Source organism: Mus caroli, unplaced genomic scaffold (assembly GCF_978045245.1).
Source record: "Mus caroli unplaced genomic scaffold, Mus_caroli_1 scaffold_17, whole genome shotgun sequence".
Lineage (NCBI taxonomy): Eukaryota > Metazoa > Chordata > Mammalia > Rodentia > Muridae > Mus > Mus caroli.
In genome coordinates, this window is record NW_028227272.1 from 81,617,940 (window position 1) to 81,640,604 (window position 22,665).

At 42.6% G+C, this 22,665-nt stretch overlaps 1 protein-coding gene across 1 annotated transcript; it reads right to left on the reverse strand.

The window, feature by feature from the left end:
* Window positions 1-5,447: 5,447 nt before the first annotated feature.
* Window positions 5,448-21,589, reverse strand: Mrpl39 (mitochondrial ribosomal protein L39). Its single transcript, XM_021184913.3, has 10 exons — window positions 21,462-21,589; window positions 20,711-20,917; window positions 18,622-18,761; window positions 17,103-17,202; window positions 16,687-16,754; window positions 13,675-13,787; window positions 11,331-11,396; window positions 9,942-10,095; window positions 6,388-6,435; window positions 5,448-5,551 (listed from the first exon to the last, which is right to left on the reverse strand). The coding sequence occupies exons 1-10, from the start codon at window positions 21,523-21,525 to the stop codon at window positions 5,501-5,503; spliced, it is 1,011 nt and encodes a 336-aa protein (XP_021040572.1). The 5' UTR covers window positions 21,526-21,589; the 3' UTR covers window positions 5,448-5,500.
* Between the last annotated feature and the right edge of the window lie 1,076 nt (window positions 21,590-22,665).

Consider the following 22,665-nt stretch of genomic DNA (forward strand, 5'->3'; position numbering starts at 1 on the left):
GTGTATGTGTGTGTGTGTGTGTGTGTGTGTCCAGATGTGGTGGTATATGGCTATAATTCCAGAATTTGGGAGACTAAAGTGTAAGGTCATGAGTTCAAGGCCAGCTTAGGTTATATAGGGCAACCTTGGCTACCTATACTAAATATATTCTTGGTAATGCCTTTATTCAGATGGTATCTTTAAAGAATAGAAACAGAACTTATAGATAAGTTATTTACTTAAGTAGGAATGGGGTTATGTATGCACTCATGCACATATGCACAGTTGCATATATTCTCCCTAATGGGTCAATAATATGGCATGAAGTAGAACACTAGAATCTTAATAGATTTACTAAGGACTTACTGAGTTCAATGCACTATGAAGAGAAAAAGTATTATTACAGTCTTGTTTTGGCTGAAATAAAATCCTAGATTGAAACTGTGTAATTCACAGACTTTCCTCATGAAACCAGCTCATCTGAGAAAACAGCAGCGTTTAAAAAACAAATACTATCAGGAAGTATGATATATTTCCTTGGTTTGGAAATTTCCAAGCCACGATATTCTGCCCTGTCAAAATATATTCACTGGGGAATTTTTAACTTGATGCATTTCTTTTGAACTTAATCACATTTCTACATCTAGCTGGTTTCATTATTAAAGAAAAGAAAAGGTGGTTCCCCTCTGGTCCTAAAGGGAACCACAGACTTGAGTGATGCTTGAACTTCTAGGTTCGCGTACAGTAACACTGAAACCAGAAACTTGTGGGAGAAATGTCACTTTATCTGAGAGAGTAAAATCCAACTCTAACAGGAAACAGCAAATTCATCTTTTTTCTTTTTCTAAACCACTCTGCTGGAGACAAGTCCCTTGAGTCAGAGCTCTTTAAGGCGCACTTCCTTTACATGGGTCAAACTGAAGCCACCGGTTTGTGAGTCCCCAAAGGAATCACTGAAGGACAAAGGGAGCATTTTCAGATACCTTTCGGGGCAGACCTGCCCCTATCTTGAAGAAAAAGAAAAACGAATAAGGTGAAAACCGCAACTACTCATTATAGAATGAAAAATGGGTTCATTCCTTGAGTTTTAACTTTCAAAAATCATAAAGTACCATTCTAAATATCTGAGTTTTCCTGAATTGCCGAGTGACCCGTGGGATGTAAGTCAGAATATTACACAGAACTGAAGCTATGTCCTTTGAACTTCAGCACTGTAGAACTGTGAACCGTGGCTGTGTTAAAAATGATACATGTATTCAATTATTTCCAAAGAATTTAAAGTTTGATTTTATAATTAGTTTTTTAATTGCAAACCTTACAAACATTTTCCAAACTTTACTTAGAAGCATTTCAGAGCTCTTTTCTTTCAAAGCTGAAGCCTACCTTGCCTTCAGATACATAATCATACACTCTACTTTATAACTAACTGTGTGCGTACACACAACTATTTCTTTTTCTCTTTGCAGGTGCTGCAAACCAGGAAGGGGAAGTGTGTGGTTTAAGTTGCATACCCCTTATCCTCTGGCTGCTGGAGGCTTGCTGAAGGCTGTATGCTGTTAATGCTAATTGTGATAGGGGTTTTGGCCTCTGACTGACTCCTACCTGTTAGCATTAACAGGACACAATGCCTGTTACTAGCACTCACATGGAACAAATGGCCACCGTGGGAGGATGACAAGTCCAGGAGTCACTCTGCTGGATGAACGTAGATGTCAGACTCTATCATTCAATGTGCTAGTCATAACCTGGTTACTAGGTTATTCCACTGTAAGTGTTGCGATAAATGTCATTTAAAAGATCAGCAGTATCCTGAACAACATCTCAACTTCAAGCCCACATGTTTTATTTTTTATCTTGAATGGAAAGTAAAACTTGTATCATTTTTATTCCAAAATTATGTTCATAACCATCTTCAATGATTCAACCAGAATACAAAATGAATACACTAAAAAGGACATTTCTATATTTCTGTAGTTCAGGACGGCCATTCTCGACTGACATCTAGGATTGTCTGGAATACCTCTTGTAAGACTTGAAATTGGCATTTTTTCCACATTACAATGTATTAGTCAACTTTGATTTAAAATTTGTAACTCTTGTGTTTTAATGTAAGGAAAAATTTAGGGTTAGAGTTAGGGTTTAGGGTTAGGTAAGGAAAAACTTGAGTCAACGCTGAATGATTTATTAGCCAGCTGTTGGTAGTTTACACCTTTAATCCCAGCACTCGGGAGGCAGAGGCAGGCAGATGGCTGAGTCGAAGGCCAGCCTGGTCTACAGAGTGAGCTCCAGGACAGCCTTAGCTATACAGAAAAATGCCTTATCAAAAAATTAAGAAAATAAGATGAAGTATTAAAAAGTCACATGACAAATCATTCCTGAGGGCTACCTATATATTCCTCACACAGTATAAATATTTAACTTAGAAATATTCACATTTGAAATGAAACCCCAAATCTAGGTTCAAGCTTACTACTTTAGCTGCTCAGTAAAGCTGTGTAGTAAGGAGACCCACGTTTCCTACGCATTTCTTCATGAATGTGGATGAAACTTTACAAAGTTGGTGTGCAGCTCACTGGAGATGAACAACTCTTTGTAAGATAATAAAATCCCACAGTGATGTCTTAAAGCCAATCCAAAACTCACCCCGTTGCCTGACATAGGTAATAATTTGATATACAGAAGTTAATGTTTGAATTCCTATGCAATTTTTCTCGACAATGATATCACTAACGAACACCTAGACAGCTGGACTTGTTATATTTCATTTATACCTGTTCTGATAGTTCTCCTGAACATCTTGTCATTGTCTTCCCTATAGCCAAATAAATGTCATTTGAGTCTTTAGTTGGCTTAGAATACTTTTTGTTTGTGATGACCCTTTCTTTTGCAAAGTACAGACTATAATTTCAGAAGATACACAAAAAGACAACAATGGAATAAGTCACAAGGACAGTGAGAGGAATGCCCCTGCCTGCCATGACACAGACAGGGCACCCCATCCCCACTGCCCCACTGCTTTCTGCCGAGTATGCTGCCAACATAAATTCCTCCTCTCAACCCTTAGATGGAGCTTCAGGAGTCCTTGTACCGAGTCTCAATTCTTCAAAATTCTTTTTGCTGCCTACAACCACAAAGTCACATAAAGCTAGGACTACTGCATTCTCTATATTACCCTCCAGCAGTTCCAATCAAAAGCTCTGAACATCACAAAGCAATGTAGCACCTACTCCATGCTTAGGCAAATCACTTGCTCCAAGTCTCACTTTCTCCATCAGTGTGTGTATCTCTGTGATGTAATTTTGTAAGGATGTTAGGCTTAGATGAAATACCACAGGAGGGAACACACTTTCTACCAGCATTTAAGTGATGAATACATACAAACCTTGAAACATTTACATTTCCATAATCTAAATCGACACAGCAGGCATCCCTGGAACACGCCATCTCTTCAGCTATCATCCCACCCTAACCACCCACACAACCCAGACGTGGCCCGCAGGCTGGGTCTTCCCGGATGCCCAACTCTACTAGCTGACCTCTTGGTCGCAGATGGATTATTCCTGACCAACATTTCCAGTCATTCCAAAAATTCTTGGAGTATGAGTTAAGGCTGGGTGTGACTGGAGTGGAGAGTAAGTAATGAGGAAGTTGTGTGTGTGTGTGTATGTATGTGTGCGGGCGTGCGCTGATGTGGCTGAGACTGATTTAAATGAAGGGCACTTTCCTGGGGGCTGAATAAAGGAAGGGCAGCCCAATTTCATGCACAGAAGACTAAAGGGAATGAAGCACTGAATGACATAGGATGACCTGGGCACAGACCAGTCCCTGAAGCCACTTGCTGAGTTAGAAAACTAGTTTTTCCTGGTCTTCATGTGAGACTTCTAACAGTGAGAGCAGGGGCTGCCTCTGACTGTTAGCTGCCTGTGGGACCCTTTCAGGCTGCCTAGTCTAGCCTCAATGAGAGAAGTTGTGCCTAGCCTTAACTAAAACTTTTTATGCTAGGGCTGGTTGATATCCATGAGAGGCCTCCCCTTTTCTGAAGAGAAACAGAGTGGATGAGGTGGGAGAAAGGACTGGGAGGAGAGGAAAGAGGGGAAGTTCCAGTCGGGATGTATAATTAATTAGGAAAAAAAAGATTTTTTTTAATTAATTAGGAAATAATTATCTAGAAAAGGAAACCCAGCTTTTCTTGCTCACTCTCATCAGCTAAATAAACCTAGGAGCAGAGGTGGGGCAGGGAGAAAGCTGGGAGAAACTGAGGCACGCACAGAAACTGTGGCATAACAGACATTTCCTGAGAATACATGGTCAGGGCCTGAAAGAATGGGGAAACTTGAAGTAAAATACAAGTGGGAAAAACATGCATATGAAGGAAATTAAATAAATACAGCTCAAAATTCCTAAGTGAGCAGACCCACTAAGTACCAAGAAGGATAACAGCTTGAGAGACTGGCACAGCTACAGAATGTCAGAATTCCGTAACAACAAAAGCAAGGTCCCACAAGTGTCCAGCACAGACTGGAGTCTGGGGGCACAGAGCTTCAGGTTAAAAGCAGACAAGAACCGGACTGTCAGTCTTGTCAGCATTGTCACTTGCCAGAAGCCAACCGGGCTCTTTCTGAGTCCTGATAGGAAACTGTTTTCAAAATAGAATTCCATATCTAGTCAAACAGCTGCTCAAAGCCAGCACAGCTAAAAGCCAGTGTAGGCACCCGGTTCACCTTGCCTTACAGATTTTCCCCTAGGACAGACAGTGGAGAACAGCTCCAGAGAATGAGAGCCGGGCCTAGTGAATTTCAGTACATGATATATTCTATTTACAACATTTTCACAATAATGTTTATTACATATATATGTGTGTGTGTGTGTATGTATATATATATATATATATATATATATGTATATATATATATAATCTAAAAAGAGAAAACCACTTTTGGAGGCTAGCATCTGGTAGCATCTAACAGTACTCCACTACCAGAATGCAATCTTACCCAGGTATCCCTGCGGGAGGCAGCACCTATGAGAGTAGAGCAGCCTTGCTAAGAAAGATCACCTGCACTCTCCTGGTGATGAAACAGAAACACTGTCTTAACAAGTGGGAACTAAATAAAATGCTCACACGCTAATTCTAGGACTTGGAAGGCAGAGGCAGGAGGGCTGTATAGCCAGTTCCAGGCCAGATTTAACTACATACTGAGACGCTGTCTCAAATAAAACAACTGAGACGCTCTGGGGAGGGAGGGGCCTGGGGGTGCTTAGCACATTGGCACATAGTAGCTACACAGTTAACAGCATCGCCCATCTGCAAACACATTATTTCGAACAAGGATGTTTACTATAGCACTCTTTAAACAGGCCCAAACTGGCACACACACACAGTGTAATTTCACATGTGTCTATCCATGAGGAGGAGGCGCACGGGCCTCCTTAAAGTACTGTATCTGCAGAGCAGGAACAGACACACATTGTATTAAAAGCTTTTATTTTAATTTACTATACATATTTAAATTTTAGAACACTACTGGGTGGATTCGGTGTTCTCTGTCTGTCTGACTTCATCTTCAGTTACCTGTGAAGACAGCAACAGTTTTACTCTTACAGCTCTTTCAGCCCACCCTGTGCACAGTTCAACCCCTACTCCCCCTCCTGTGAAGACCTGTCCCACTTCCTTCAGGAATTATCACAGAGTTTAACAACAACAAAACAAGTTCCAATATAAACCACCAAGTGTGTCCATTAAAAACTCTGTAACAGAAGGCATATTACACGTAGGCTTCCTAAGTTTCTCACCTTATTCTTATCTATAAGACAAAAGCATTACTATGAGAAAAATTAGCAGGAGTGAAACACAGGGTATTCTTCATCACTGTGTCTTACTGCGGGCCCATTTCTATTTGGAAGAGACTGTGACAGACCCAGTGCAAAGGGATACCAGTAAATTCCATGTTCCTAACCCATGGACACAAGTGTCCTGAAAAAGTAAGCAACTTGAAAATAAAAGTCATGTGCATAATCTGTTTGTCTGTAAGCCTTTTTCACACATTTAGCAGTCATGGCAACTTTAAAGCTCAGAAGCCTTAATTTTTCAAATGCTCATTAAGTTTATAAAATTAAAAAAAAAAAAGAGTGGGGACTCAATTAGAACTAGCATAGCTACTAAGAACAATTATATCATTTCTCTTCCAGTTCTACAGTATGACTTGCATGCTGGTAACAAACTTAAAGGCAAATTCTAGCTGTATTCTTGCCAAAAGATCATCAGAATGAAAATCACTGTTAGTGAAACAAATGACTACTCTCTGTTCTTTCTTTGTTTTATTTTTGGTTTGTTTTCGTTAGGTTTTGGTTGTTGCTTAATTTCTAAGAAGTTTCTTCATAGAAGGAATCTCTAAAGTGGAAACTTACCATTTTCCGAGATCTTTCCAATAGCTTGTCCCATATTGTAAACTGTGCCTGAAAGAAAAGAAAATATTTGCTATAAATGACATATGAAGGGAAGCTGAGGTATTTAGATTTATTTTATCCTTACATGTGTGTTTCATCTACATATATGTATGCGTACCACATCTGTGCCTGGTACCTAGGGAGGTCAGAAAGGGGCATCAAATCCCTGGAACCGGCGTGGTGAACTGTTGTGAGCCATTATATAGTTACTGGGAATTGAACCCAAGTCCTCTGCAAAAACAAGTATTCTTAACCACTGAGCCATCTCACTAGCCCTCCAAAGGAAGTATGTTCAAATCTTTACATACAGCATTTTAAAGACTGCATGTCTGTATATGGGCATGGGCATGTTGGGGAGGGTAGTTTTGCAAGAATGCTAGAGGCCTCAGATGCCTAGCACTGGAGTTACAATGGTTGGAGCCTCCCTGGGTGGGTTTGTAGTGCTGAGTAATCTCTCCCGCTCTGCTTGGCTGGGACATGGTCTCCCTCCCACTTCATCCTGCTACATCATTTCCATCCATCCTGAAAGCATTCTTTCTAGGAGGAAGCACGGAGGGTGCCCCACTTCCCCAAACACTACAGTTCTTTCCCTAACAAGCTAATCTCAGCCTGCAGAGGTCACCCTTTAAATCCTATCACCCACTCACAGAGGAAGCCATTAGGACCAACTGCACTGCTGTGACACTGACAGACCCAGGACTCAGCAAACTAAACCACCCAAGGTCAAGCAGAAAGCTAACAAGGTGACACAGAGGCACAGGAGTACTCAGGGACCTTTCACATGAAGTCTGTAATAAAAGGTAGCATTATTAACTAGCTACATGCAAACCCTTCTGAAGGCAGGATGGTATGCCAAAGAAAACCACGCCTTCCTGAGACCAAAGGAACTGGTGCAGAGGCTTTATAGTGTAACTGGGATAGAGCAGACAGAAGGAGGGACTTGCAGTGAGGTCAGCAAGTCAAGCAGAGTAGCCACTGCAGAGCTGTGTAAAAAAAAACCACGGTCGGTTTACTGGAGAGAGACCACTGCATCTGTATATGGTGCACCTATAATTCCAACTTTAGCAGGCAAAAGCAGGAGAGTCAGAAGATCAAGGTTACCCTCATCTACACAGTGAGTTCAAGGTCAGCCAGCCTGGACAAAAAAAAAAAAAAGGAAACACCTAATGGGCTGGGTCAGTAGCTCCGAGGTTAAAAGCTCTGTCTAATCCAAGGAACCCAGGCTTAATTCCTAGTACTTTCATGTCGGCTCATAACCATCTGGAACTCTAGTTCCTTGGGATCAGATGCCATCTTCTGACCTCCATAGACAACGCGAAGCAGATACACAAAACCCTCATATACATAAAGAAGTTAAACATACGGACTTGATTACAAGTCACAGGCTACACTATGGAGCGTGACATTGCAGGCAGAAAGTGGTAAGAGACTCAGCAATCCATCTGGTCAGATGCTGCTGTGCAGTGGAGAGCTTAGAATCAGTGTGTTCTGAGTAGGAGTCAAGGACTGGGAAGGAAGGAAGAATCAAGGATTATCTCAAGGAAGTAGAAGGGGAAGAAGCGCATGCGCAGAAGTCCACACAGTGTCATCAAACTTCCTAAGAGGCAGGGTGACTCTATCCTGTCGACCATCCTTTTCAATAGCACAGTCTTGATTGCTGCAGCTATAACCAGGTTGTGAAGGTAAGATGGTACCTCCCATATTACAATCTACTGAAACTGTTTTAACATAGTTACTCTTCCCTCCAGTCCAACTTTAGGCTCTGTGTATTAGAAAAATTTTAAATGAAAGAAATAAAATATCCCATACTAATATATTAGGAAACAGACATATTAAAGGTACAGTGGTTTGAAACTGCTTGGCCCAGGGAGTGGTCTTGTTGGAGTAGGTGTGGCCTTGCTGGAGGAAGTGTCACTGTGGGGGTGGGCTTTGAGACCCTCCTAAAAGCCACATGGGAGCCAGTCTTCTGTTTGCCTTGCCTTTGGAACAAGATGTAGAACTCTCAGCTCTCCCAGCATCACGCTTCCTTGATGATACTGGACTGAACCTCTGACCCTGTAAGCCAGCCCCAATTAAATGTTGTCCTTTCTAAGAGTTGCCTTGGTCATGGTGTCTCTTCACAGCAATGTAAATCCTAACTAAGACAAAAGGTAACAATTCTTTCCGTACTGCTAGAGAGGTTTAGACATTCCTGTTATGATCCCAAAATGATTAAAGTGAAATGAAATACAAAGGAATTAGAGTAGTTAAACTCTTCTATGAAAATACATATATATATTTGGGAAGCTTCCGAAACTGAGCTCCAGATGGCTTTCGTAAGTGTCGTTAGAATAAGATACCTCTCCTCCACCCCACACCTACACCCCTCCCCCACTTAGACCATCCTCGCCATCATCCCCCCTTTCTCCTTCCTATCATGTGTTCTACAACCCCCTCCCCACCACTGTCCCCACTCCTAGCCGAGTGATTGACAGCAGGGGCCGGAGATCAACTTTCTTTAAGGGTCAGGACCATGGTAGTTCTGCCACACTCTAACCTGTAAGACTCATGAGTATATAGGCAGCACAAACTGGACTCAGTGGGAAATAAAAACAGAAGGCACAAAGCTGGAAGGGGTTAGAAGACAATGGATGTGAGAGGAACTAATGGAAGAGGGGAAACAAAGATGACCAACGTACACTGTATGCATGAAACTTTTAATTAATGAAATTAATAAAAACACACTGGTCAGGCATCAATCATGGCACATGCCTTAGTCCCAGCCCTTTGTGGGCAGAGGCAGGTGGAACAGGACGGCCAGGAGTATAGAGAGACCCTGTCTCAAACAAACAAATATATTGAGAAAAATTTTTTAAAAAATGCGATTTTGACAAAGACCAATAAAATGGGAGAGATTATTCTACCACATTCCATGCCCTTTTGTATTGCAGCGATGAACACTGTGGTATGAGAGGTGGATTCGTGTGACCAGTGGAACAGAACTGAAAGTGAAGAAGCAGCCCCACCCAGCCCACTTTCGTGTCCCCACCCTGACTGCAACATTTGTTTCCTAAGACATCAGCACTGAGAACGCAGCCACCTATTATTCCCATACCTGCAATTACCACAAAGTCCAATGTTTACAAAAGAGTGAAAGAAAAAGCTTGAGCAAGTAGTGGGGGCAATGTGGGAAGAGAGTGACACAGGAGGCCCGGGGCATCCTGGGTCCTCTCTGCCTGACAGCGCACCAGGGGCCTCACTCACTAACAGGTGAGTGCACCATCGCTTTTTTTCTCCCAGGCTACTTTGGAAAATTAACAATAACATCTCGATTCGACTGAATTCTTCCAATAATTTTTTCTTCCTTGAATGAACCTTTGCTCCTAAGCAAGTGTGTTGCAAATCATGAAGAGGCTTGCAAATTTATTAGTAGAAGACAAGGAAAATGAAAATGCATATTCTTCAAGGTTTTATAAAATCAATTCTAGACTCAACACGTCCCCAACCTAGAAGGCTCGAAGCTTCGGGTTACTTACTCGCAAGTGAATGGGTAAAGACAGGCCTTGAAATCTTCGAATGAGGTTCGGCTGGCTGGGATTAAGATTGTGGACCGCTGACACTTCATACTGAAAGCAAACACTTGTTCTTGGAATAAGGGGGCCTTCACTTACATCAATGAAGTCACCGATTCTGGTTTGATATAGAAAAACAAGCAAAGAAACCCTTAGTAACAAATCACAGTAGTTTGAAAAATAAATGTACTTCTCCTTACAGCTGTATCTCAATTCAGAGATAATCTGACTCAATCCACCTGTCACAAGCCCTGATGTACAATGTCAAGAGGGTAAATTGACAATTATAAGACAAGTCTTTTCCTTAACTAGGATTCACACAAATACCAAGGGTTTTCAGAGTCATGAAACACATCATGCTCTCAGCACATGCAACTTGTCTTAGACTAATAACCTATAACCTTACAGTCACCCACAGTAACTGAGTCTGTAACTCAGCATGCAGAACACAATGAGCACAGAAATGAAGGACTGTTTCAGGAAGATACACTGTGACTCTGGAGCTGGGGATGCCCTCAGAGCTAAAGGAGCACTTGCCAAGCATGCATAGACCCCCCTCAGGACCCACATAGCCAAGCATAGCTACACATGCCTGTGAGCACAGTCAGAGGACTGACAGGGATGAATCCTGGAACTCACTGGCTTGCCAGTGTAGCTGAAGCCACAAGCTTCCTGTTTGGTGAGAGCCATGTCTCAAGGGATAAGACAGAGGCCAAGAGAAGCCACTCCATGTCCCCTGGCCTCTGAACACACACTGGGGAGTGTGCACCCACGAGCTCCTGTTCTCTCCTTCCCTTCCCTCCTCCCACTCCTTTCTCCTGAACACTGCTCTCCATGGGAAAACGTCAACATAAGCAGTGGATTTTCTTCATCCTTGCAGCAGAGTCCATTGCAATTTAACTTATATGAAACACAAATTACAAATTAGCATTCATAGTTCTACACACAAAACTCTCATGTCCAATTCCTATCTTAATGGTTTGCCCAATCTGAAAATCAACTCTCAAAAATTACTATTTTAACATTTTCAACTCTTCAGCTGAATAAAAATAAATCATAAAATCACATGTGGTAGCCTATGCCTGTAATCCCAGCACTCAGGAGGCTGAAGCAAAGGGTTCACATATTCCAGCCCAGTTTACAGAGACGTTGTCTCAAGCAAACAAACAGAAAGGTAGAAAATACATAAAAAGCCAGTCAGAAAGTACAGCTGATCCTCAAGATCATGTGAAACGCCTAGGCGCCACCACTTCCAACCCAGACAGCCCACGTGCACCTCCTGTGTCAGCACACGTGGCTAGGATGAGCTTAGGCTTACTGTAGCAGCGCCGCCCGAGTTACACGGACTCTCACCTGTGTAACTTGACTATTCTCTCGGGATTCTGAGATGCCTTCTCCTCTATGAAGTCCACTTTGTACCTGAAAAGCAGCACACACACAAGTCAGACTCTACACAGACAACAACCTCTAAAGATGCCGCCCTCCATTCAAGCTTCCTCCTCATTTCCCTCGCCCCAGGCTCCAACCCCACAGTCCAATGACCTCTGATTCTCCCCTTTGCTCATCTTCCTCTCACAGCACTGTCCACTGGCCTCAGGGACAGGCCCACAGCCTGACAATCCAGCTCTTAGGCCACCCCCATTTCCCTTCCCTTTAGGGCAGTCTATCCTACACCGCAATTTTTACTTAGCCTTCTGCCCTGAAGTAGCTTTCTTGACCTCCACTGATGCAGTTGGATTCCTCACACCTCTAATCCAGCCTCTAATCCAGGTTTCTCTTCTGTGCTAGAGACCCAAGACTTCCTGACATCCACCAGGGTTTTTGATGTGGCTGATTTTGTGTGTCAACTTGAACAAGTTAGAGTCATCAGACCAGACAGCCTCAGATGAGGAAATATACTTCCTCAGTTAGTGATTGATGGAGGAGGGCTCAGGCTATTGTGGATGGTGCCATCCCTGGGTTAGTATCCCGAGTTCTATAAGAAGGTAGACTGAGCAAGCTAAGGGTAGCAAGCCAGTCCCTCCACGGCCTCTGCATCAGCTCCTGCCTGACTTCTTCCAGTGATGAACTATGATCTGGAAGTGTAAGCTGAATAAACCCATCCCTCCCCAGCTTGTTTTGGTCATGATGTTTTTGTAGCAGCAATAGAAAACCCTTAGACAGTATTCTACTAATACCTTAAACCCCCAGTCATCAAACTGTACAACAAAAAAGTCTCCCTCTTCAAATTTAAACATGTTTTTCATGCATTTCCTATCTTAATATTATAACATAACCGTTCATGTGTCTAAGTGAAAAACCAGAGATGTCCTTGATTCTTTTAATACCACATCCCTGTATCAACTGCATCACCAAGTCCTACCAATTCTACTGCCTTAAGTCTCTCAAGGTGTAGGGGAAGGGGTAGGGGAAGGGGTCGTGGAGGCGCAGAAGAATGGGAAAGGGGAAGGGGAGGAGCAGTGGGAAGCACTGGTTTACACCTGTCATCCTTCTTCTGTCAGACACCCATGCACATAGAGATGCCAATTCTGTGACTATGTGTCTTTCCTAACGCTCCTTTGTGAAATGCTCTAGTCTGCAAGCCATTGATGGCACCCTCAGTCCTCACAAAAGCAGGAGGCTCAGTCACTAAATGGCCTTCCACAGTCCAACACTCTGTCCTCCTACACTTTCCAAACCTTTCCCCCTTCCTCCCACCACACACAGAACAAGAATATGCTTAAAAAAATGCTTCCCAGGAAAGGGCTTCGCAGTAGATCCTTTGGGAAACATTGTCTTCTAACCTTTGGGAGGCCTTTGTTTTGCAACTGGGCTAACCGTATCTTTCACATCTCCATTAATTAATGTCTCTGGAAGATACTACAAGGTATACTGCTTTGCAAGATGCCAAGCTAGGTAATAAATGGAGGAGCTTCTTAAACTAGCTCATTTTAAGGGTAAGAGGTGTGAGAGGCCGAGCAGGACGTGAAGAGCTGACAAATCCTCAAACTATTTCATGGAGAAGAGCAGAAGCTGAAGGCATCGGCACTGCCCAAACCGCTGGCATTTTCAATCTCAGCCTTGGCCTTGGAGTGAAAGAACGAGGGGAAAGGCTGCCCAGTCCATAAATACACAGGTTATCACTTCAGAGTGGAGGGAAACATACTATCTGGATAAAAAGGGAAGGGCCAGCCTAAAAAAACAGACAACTAAAACATAATGAGAAAGTTATTGAGGGCACAGGGACCACTTTTCTCAGAAGTCAGCAATGAAATTAATAAATGGCAATACAGAAAGAACAACGTATTGCAGAAAAACAAATCTTAGGGCAAAAAAAAATTAAAATGATGTCTTATATAAATCAAATATAAAAATTCCTGGTGAGCATGGACATACAAGAGGGCCACAGCCTCAGGAATTTCAAATACTAAGACAGGAAAATAAGAAGTTCAAAGTCAACCTGCAGAACACTCTCTCAAAATCAAAAGTGAAAAAAAAGGGCTGGAAATATAGCCCAATGGTAGAGTACTTACCCAGCATGCACAAGTCCCTAGGTTCAACCCCCACTACCAGAAAAAAAAAAAAAAAAAATATATATATATATATATATATATATATATGTAAGAAAAATAACAAAATGTCTTAGCATCTAATGAGTTTCCCTCATTACATGCTATTCTTGGAGATCAGGCTTGTTTGAAAGGCAGTCAGCGCTTACTTGTTATGTTGAAATATTTCCAAAGCCACTTTTGCATCAACTTCCAGAGTTTCAAAGGGAAGATCCCTATATATTAAAGTATGGGCATCTTTTGTGAAAGACCGCAGGTTCTCCTAAGAAAAGAAAGAATTAACTGTTAGTAACCATTCACCCAAATGCATTTCACCGTAGGTCAGAAGACAAACCGCACATTTAGTGCATAGAGCTAAGTTTAAGCCGGGCATGGTGGCGCACGCCTTTAATCCCAGCACTTGGGAGGCAGAGGCAGGCAGATTTCTGAGTTCGAGGCCAGCCTGGTCTACAAGGTAAGTTCCAGGACAGCCAGGGCAATAGCGAGAAACCCTGTCTCGAAAAACCAAAAAAAAAAAAAAAAATCTAAGTTTAAGAGAAAGAAAAAAGGAAAAACTAATATTTTAGGACATTTTTCATTCATAGTGTTCCAATATGTACACCACACACACTCGTTCAATTCCAGAAACTAAAAAATGTATAAGGTATTATACTGGTTAGTAAAAACTGCTAAAGATAGATCTGCACATAAATTTTTAACATTTTACCCAAAACATAAAAATAAATTCTGACTAAAATTATAATGCAACAAGTAGAAACACTAAAAAGCAAGGAGATTACAAACGTGCACTGCGCACACATGACTAAACCTAGTTCAATAACAGCAAGAGAACAACAGCGCTGCTCCATTCCTCCGTTTCCCTGGTCATGCAATACAGGCTATGTGATCCCATGGGGAACCCTGAGCTTGTGAACTAGAAAAACCTGCTTCTTGTTGTGGTGTGGCTCAATCCCAGCACACACCTTTAACCCAAGAGCCTTCTGTAAACAAGAGCTAAATAAAGCCAACAAGCGGTCAAGCGGTGGAGGGAGCAAACAGTGGACAGGGAATAAACATAGAAGCCAGGACAGAGAAAGGAGGGCCTTCGAGGTGAAGGATATCGAAGACAGCATGAAGAAGGCGCTCTTTCCTCTTCAGAGGTGTGGGTGGAGTGGGAAGGTCTGCTAGCTGCTTCTCTGAGCTAACAGGCTTTCACCCCATCATCTGGCTCCTAGGTCTTCATTTGGCAAATCAAACATCTGAAATTTTGTTTTTAAAACAACAGTTATGTAGTCAACAAATCCCAGACCATTCAGGATCACCACTATTTAAGGAACAGAAAATACATAATTAGTTGAGGTTTTGATATGTATGTCATTGCTATTTGGGTCAGTTTTTCATATCTAATCTCCTACCTTAAAAAAAAAAAAAAGGTTATTGATTGTATTTGTATGTCTGTGTGTGCAACTGCCTAGAGAAGCCAGAAGAGGGTGTCAGATCTATTGTAACTGGAGTTACAGGCAGGCAGTTATAAGTGCCTGATGTAGATTCTAGGAACAGAACCCAGGTCAGATCAGCACATGCTCTTTTAATTACTGAGCCATTTCTCCGGCCACATCTTCCTCTTGATATGACTCTTGCAAATAAAGAACTCTCACTGTATGCAAAATACTAAAATAGTTTAAGGTGGTAGTTTTCAAACTCATGTGTGTGTGTGTGTGTGTGTATAGTGTTGTGTAGTAAGTGTAGAGTATGTATACCTGTTAAGGTGACAGGTACATGATGGAGCCAGAAGAGAACATCAGGTATCAGGTGTCCTGCTCTCTCACTCTCTACCATATTCCCATGAAACAGTGTTGACCACAGGACCTGAAGCTCTGTGGGGTGATCAGCAAACCCTCAGCAATCCCGCCCCCATCTCTGCTCCCAAAAGTGCAAGGGGCTACAATTAAGTACAGTCACATGTAGCTTTTTACATGGACACTAGAGATTTGAACTCAGAACCTCTTGCCTGCACGGCATCGTAATTAGGATTTTTATCACTGTGATAAAACACCATGACCACAAGCAACTGGAGGAGGAAAAGATGTAATTCTCTCACACTTTCACATCACAACACATCAGCAAAGGAGGTCTGGGCAGGAACTCAAAGCAGGAACTGATGCAGAGGCAATGGAGTAGTATGGCTTAGTGGCTGCTCCCACGGCTTGCTCAGCCTGCCTTCTTCTAGCACCCAAGAGCATCAGGGATGGTACCACTGACATGAACTGGGCCTTCCCACATCCATCACTAATTACGAAAGTTCTATACAGACTTATCCACAGGCCAATCTGGTGGGGGCACTTTCTCAATTGAAGTTCGTTTTTCCCCTATGATTCTTGCTTCCGTCAAGTTGACAAAAAAACAGATAGCACACACAGCAAGCATTCTTATTGAGTCATCTTATATGTTTTATATTCTGGACGTCCTAAACACTACTGCTTTAAGAATGGCACTCCAAAAACCAAGATGGTGGCACACACCTTTAATCCTAGCACTCAGGAGGCAGAGGCAGAGGCAGAGGCAGGAGCTCTAGGACCTTGATGTCAACCTGTTGTACATAGTTAATTCCACGACAGCCAGGACCATACATAAAACCCTGTCTCAAGCAAAAAACAAAACAGACAGACCAAACACTCAAAAAATAAACAAACAAAAAAGAAAACGTCGGGCTGGTGAGATGGCTCAGTGGGTAAGAGCACCCGACTGCTCTTCCGAAGGTCCAGAGTTCAAATCCCAGCAACCACATGGTGGCTCACAACCATCCACAACGAGATCTGGCGCCCTCTTCTGGAGTGTCTGAAGACAGCTACAGTGTACTTATATATAATAAATAAATCTTTAAAAAAAAAAAAAAGAAAACGTCAAGCAAGAACAAACTACAACATCTGTCTTCACTATTGTGAATGTCCTAATACAATCATATGTATCACTAATAAATACGCTGAAAGCTCACCAATAGTCAGACTGAGAGAGAAGGATGAACGGGTAGGTGGTAGATTGATGACTGACAGACAGACAGACACGCAGATAATAGCTAGGTAAACCCTCTTCCAGAGAGACTAAGTACCACCGATGGGCAGCACCATCACCATTAACAGTACCATCCTGGCAGAGAACGATGTTCCGGAGAGCACACTTACTTTTGTTGGCCTCCACTCATCCAGTCTCTTATCCAAAGTGACATCATAGCAGAAGGCCCCAGCAATCACTGTAAATCCAACAGCAGGTCAGCAACTGCCCATCTTCCCATTGCCTCACCCTCCCACAAATTCAATTTAGAAAGAGACTTAAAAATGAAAAACAACAACAACAACAACAAAACACTGTCACAGTGCAATTTCATGACACCTGTCTGTATTTAAGAGTAACTAACCTTATTCCTAATTACTGACTTCTCAGATCATTCACACTTCATCCTAACAGAGGGATTTTATTGTCTATATTACATGTATAGTCTTATACTAACTAAATTCAGAAATAAACCCTGTAGATAATCAAACACAAATACCAAAACATTCACAGATCTTAAAAGGATAAGTAGTGACTTGTGCATTACCAGGAACTTCGGGTGCTCTGACCAGGCTGACCATGTAGTCATCTTTGAATGCCCTTTCGATTACACAGCCCAGCATCATGGCACAAGAACGCCAATACGCCTGGAGGAAGAAACACACACAGTGCAGCACACGATGATCCACCAAAGTCTCTACAGCATTAACGATTAAACCAGCACTTTGCTTAGCACACGTTCTTCCAGCTCCTGCCCGTTCTCCCACTGCACCCAGGCCACAATACAATCAAAACCTACTATGCTTTTGCCAAAGTACCTGGGTTCACGTCCAGACATTACCACTTCATAAGCAGTAACCTTAGTCAAGCTGTGGAAGCTCTCTTCAACATTTATTCACGGGAAAATGGGAAGAAAAGCACCTGCTCTTTAGAGTTTGAGATGAAATGACCACCTATAAATCCCTTAGACCCGTAGCTCATGCGTAATAAATACTCAGTGTTACCCCTGCTAATGTTTCTGTCATCTTCTTCATTGTCATTTCTTCTTTTATTTTGTATGTGTATCTAAGTGTTCCTGCATGTGGGTATCTAAGGAGGCCAGAAGCCCCGCAGAATGGAGTTACCACAGGTGGGGGTTAACTACCACATGGGTGCTGAGAAATGAACCTAGGTCCTCTGCAAGAGTAGCAAGTGCTCCCACCAGTGAGCGGTCTCTCCAGACACTAAGTATGTCATTTCAACAGATGTTTATTACCATCTGAAGTCAAGAATCAGATCCAGGAAGGAATTACCTCTACATTTACATAAGCAGGAATCTACTGTATCTAACAACAATATAAAATACTGTGTCTAGAGACACTAGCCACGGGATGCTAAAGCCTGAAGAATTTTGTCTAGCAGAAACCTAGTAGGTTCCACAGAGCAGATGGCTTTAACTGGACCATAGATAGAACCATAAGAAAAAAACACAATTTCAAAGGGGAACTAGTGATCTGCACTGAAGGAAGAGCGTCAGCAAAGCAGGGAGGCTAAGAAAGTGTAAATCGCCAGGATCCTGCAAGGAAGAGGGGAAAAGGTCCTGTCGGTGGCAATACTAAAGCAGCAGGCTGGAGGCCCATTGTGTGGACACCAGAAAGCTATGGCAGCTTTAACACGAAGGCAGGCTCTTCAGAGATAAAAGATATATACACCCCGTAACGTCACTAATAAAACTATAAAAGGTGGTATTTTAAGCAGTAAAGTCAGGAGGTTGAGGGTGGGACAGACTCAAAAAGTTACCAAAGTCATCCACCGAAGACAGTGATTTCAGAACAAATTCAAGTGATGTCAGTAGGAGTGGACTCCCAATGATTTAGAGGGTTATCCAGAGTTATGAGCACAAATGGCATGCAGTCAATCCAAACAGAGACAAGTTGGTACCACTAATATTTTGAACTACCAAAATACCTAGTAAAACACTATCTAGCAGAATACCACATATGAGTTTGTCTGTATTTTTAGACTAAATACTCCATTGCACATAGGTTGATTTAGAAGAAAAAAAAATGGAGGAGACAGGAAAATACCTTATTCACTTCTCTTGGGTCAGGGTCTTTGAAAGTAAGAAATTTGATCTCACAAGACTTGGTCAGAGGCTTATACATGTCCCACGGTTGTCCGTCCACAAGAGCCAGGATGGACTTACTGCAGTACCACTCACTCAGATCTAGGGATGGAAAATTGATTTATGATAGAAATGTAGAAAAATCCACAATGAAAGGTTACATGCTTAAGCGCTGCATTATGAAACAGAACAGCTGAAGCAAAATTCTGGGGATTACTTTTGCAGAAATATTATGTATGTATGTATGATATATATATATATATATATATATATATATATATGTGTGTGTGTGTATACATATAGATGTGAATTTTTTTTAAAAATCCACATGCAAAGTCATTTTTAACAAAATTACCAAAACCTTTAACAACATTTATTAAAGCTAAGTCTAGTCTGAATTTAATCTACAATTAACAAAACAATCTTCAAAGAGCTATAAGCAAATATTTAAAGAGAAGCAACATGAATCCATGGATTGATACACCCACAATTTAAAAAAAAAAAAGGAAAATCTATCTGTCTGAGTCTAGGCTTCTATTTCTGCCATAAAATTCCATAACCAAAAAGTCAGTTGAGGAGGGAAAGGTTTATTCGGCTTATACTTCCAGAATCATAATCCATCACTGGAGAAAGGCAGGCAGGGCTGGGTCCTGAGGGGCAGGAGCTGGTGCAGAAACCACGGAGAGGTGCTGCATACTGGCTTGCTTCTCATGCCTTGCTCAGCCTGCTTTCTAACAGAACCCAGGACCAGCAGCCCAGGATGGCACCACCCACCATGGACTGAGCCCTCCCTCCCCGACTGATCATTAATTGAGAAAAATGCCTTACAGCTGGATCTCATAGAGACAGTTGAGGCTCCTTTCTCTCTGATGATGCTAGCTTGTGTCGAGATGACACACAAAATCCACCAAGTACAGTATCTGTACACACACACATAAATCTGCTTAGATTATCCTAGAGTCTTGCCCCCAAACCACCTTTCCTCCACTATCTCATGACACGGACATTTCAAATTAAATAGTATAGTTACCACTGTAAAATTATAAATGTGAATTTACTGTAAACCAATGACCTCTAGTCAGTTCCATTATCTAAGAAAATTCTAACCCTGAATACATATTTTCCACATACTCACAAAAATTATCAAACTAGAGCCTGACATATCAATTAGTACATAAGTTCCATATCAAAGGTCTTAGAGGTCATGATGGGGGTGGCTCAGAAACTTCATCTCTGCATATGGTTTGTGTACAGAGTCCTATTAGGGCCTCAGGCTTGTCTTACTCTCCTCTATAATCCCCTACCATCTACCACGCAGCATGTGCTATGAAATACTTGAAAATCAAATGAGTCATTATCACCAGTGCTTGTCTAACTGCCAGAGTAGATCGAGACTGAGTACACATCACAGCCTTATCTAGAACCAATATTGTCAATTACCTGAATGGTATTATTACCGAGTCTTTTAAAAAAGCTAAACAACAGCCAACCATGCCTATCTACTATTCGGGAGATATTTCAATTTAAATATCCTATCTATGGAAGCCCTATCCATATCCTGTCAGTACCTTTACATCCAACGACCTAACAATAGAAACAAAACAATTATCGTTTGCATTCACTATACGTATGTTTCCATTCACACATTTAGTACCTATACTAGATAAAACCACAACATGGGACAAGTAGGAAGGAGATGAGACATATACTCAGGGGGGAAAAGAAAACTAAAAAGATAAAGGTAGAATAAATGAAAACTCAAGAAAAAAAACAAAAAAAAAAAAAAACAACCCTCAAAATACTTTAATGAGACCTGCCAGATAAATGCTCCCAGAACATGCAAATTACATAGTCATATTCAGACAAACTAGGGAGACAATCTGTACAGCAGAGAAATGCTGCGATACCCACACTACCCACAAAACAAAGGGGACAGTGGGTGGCAATGTGGCTGCAAATAAATTCTATAGCTTCGCCAAGTAATGACAGCATATTCCCCTCTGCAGTGCTCTGCACAGCTCGTGTAAAATGGTCAAAACTGTTCTGCTTACGCATGGCACAACTGTAAGGGGTTGAGATGTTTTTATTCATCACGAAGACAGTGCCGGGATCAGTTTTCCCAACATGTTTAACTTCGATCTTCTCCGTTCGGGGGGTTAACGATAACTGCCTGCTTTTCTCTTTATTAAACAGATCATTCCGCATTTCTGTCAGCTCCGTGGGGGACAGCTCGGCAGCTGGCGACGTCGCTATAAATCCTATTAAGAAACGAAAGTAAGTAGTTTACTCTGGGCCTGTAACAAGTATTGAAAACCGTAGAATTTTGCAGAACATAAGTCAAAATTCGACTGGAGGCAAACTGGAACCATTATATAATGTTAATAATTTAGGATCCATCAACGAAAAAACAAAAAAACAAAAACGCTGGGCTCTGATTTACTCTCACATCACCAACGATTTCCTCAGTGGAGTCCCAAAACCAGACTCGATTGGGAAAGAGAGCAAAGTTGTAGTTGGAAACGGTCTGGAGGGGAGGAGAACGCTCCAGGAAGGCGGAAACCCCATGCCCAAACGATCAATATCTAGCATGAGAAATGCTTAACTTTTCTTCCAAACCCCAAAGCAAGGGGCTTGGCTAGGCAAGCGCGAGTATTCACTCCCTAGGAGATGGGGACATATTTGCAGGAGACTGGGGCTCCTTCCTAAAACCTCCCACAAGAGCCGCCCATGCCCGCATCCCTTCTCTTCCCCTGATTCCTGCACCCCAGATTGTCTTCCCACACCGGGAACACAAAAACTCACTCCAGCGAGCCCCGCCGCCCGCGCCGGGCCGCCGAAGCACCAGCCTCCCCACCGCGGTAGCCATGGCTTCCCAAAGTAGCCAAGGTAGCTCGGGGTCCCGGTCCTTCTCGTCCCTCTTCCCCCGGAAACGCGGAACCCGCGGCGGAGGTTCCGTAGGACTGATCGGCTCGGGACCGGATGCTAGGAGCGCGCCGCGCCACGCGGGGGCGCATGCGCGCCTCTCCGAGGATGGCTCACCCTTGGCCGCGCTGCGAGTCTTGTCCTTGGCTCAGGGACGACCGGCTGCCCTGAGGAGTCGCAGAAGTGTCTACTGGACAGAGGGGTTCATACAGGCGCCTTTGTCTCACGAGGGTTCCAGATTCCCGGCAGAAAAAATTAGAGGAGGACTCTTTGCGTTGCGTCTTTGACAGTCTGGCCAGCCACGCCGGGTACAACTCTAGAGGGTGGAAATAAAAGAGGTTTGCAAAAGTGAGTTTCAGGTCGGCTGCAGTGGGGCTGAACCCGGTTCACCGTTTAGTCGGTCACGTTCCTGGGCTCTTGGAAACACGTCGTGTTGATTTTGGAAAGAACGTCCTAAAACTCCTTTCCGAATGATCTAGGCACGACTGCACGGAGTAACCGGGAATCTGTGTCTCGTCCCTGGATGTATCCCAGAAACGCAAACCGTGCTTGGGAGCTCAGCAAATATTTGTTATGACGGTTCGTAAAAACACACTGCAACATCTAACGCCTTTGTGGTGCCAGCACGTTCCCGTTGGAGCAGCATTCTTTACTTCTGCAAAGCTGAACCAATGAACCCAATATAGTTTTATAAATTTAGTCAGGAATTTTCACATGATCCCTACTTTTAACTTGTGGTGGAGCACACACCGCCACCAGATGGAAGGGTAAGCTGGGACACAAATGCTATGTTTTATGCCACACAAATGTGCTGTCTCCTTGGCCCAAATAATACATGTTTACAATTGCATAGGGAAAGTGTTAAGACCTTTCCTCCTCTTTAAGGTAAGACATGTAAGTATAAATTTGGATTCAACCATTCACTACTGTACTGTAAAATCCTCATGTAAAAGCCGAGAATAGTGACTGATGCCTGCAGTCCCTCCTCAAGAAAGTTTAGGTAGGACCTGGAGAAGCCTTGGCTACTTAGCACATCTTTTCCTAACAATAGAAGTTCTAAATCAACTCTGGAAAAGTGTGCGCG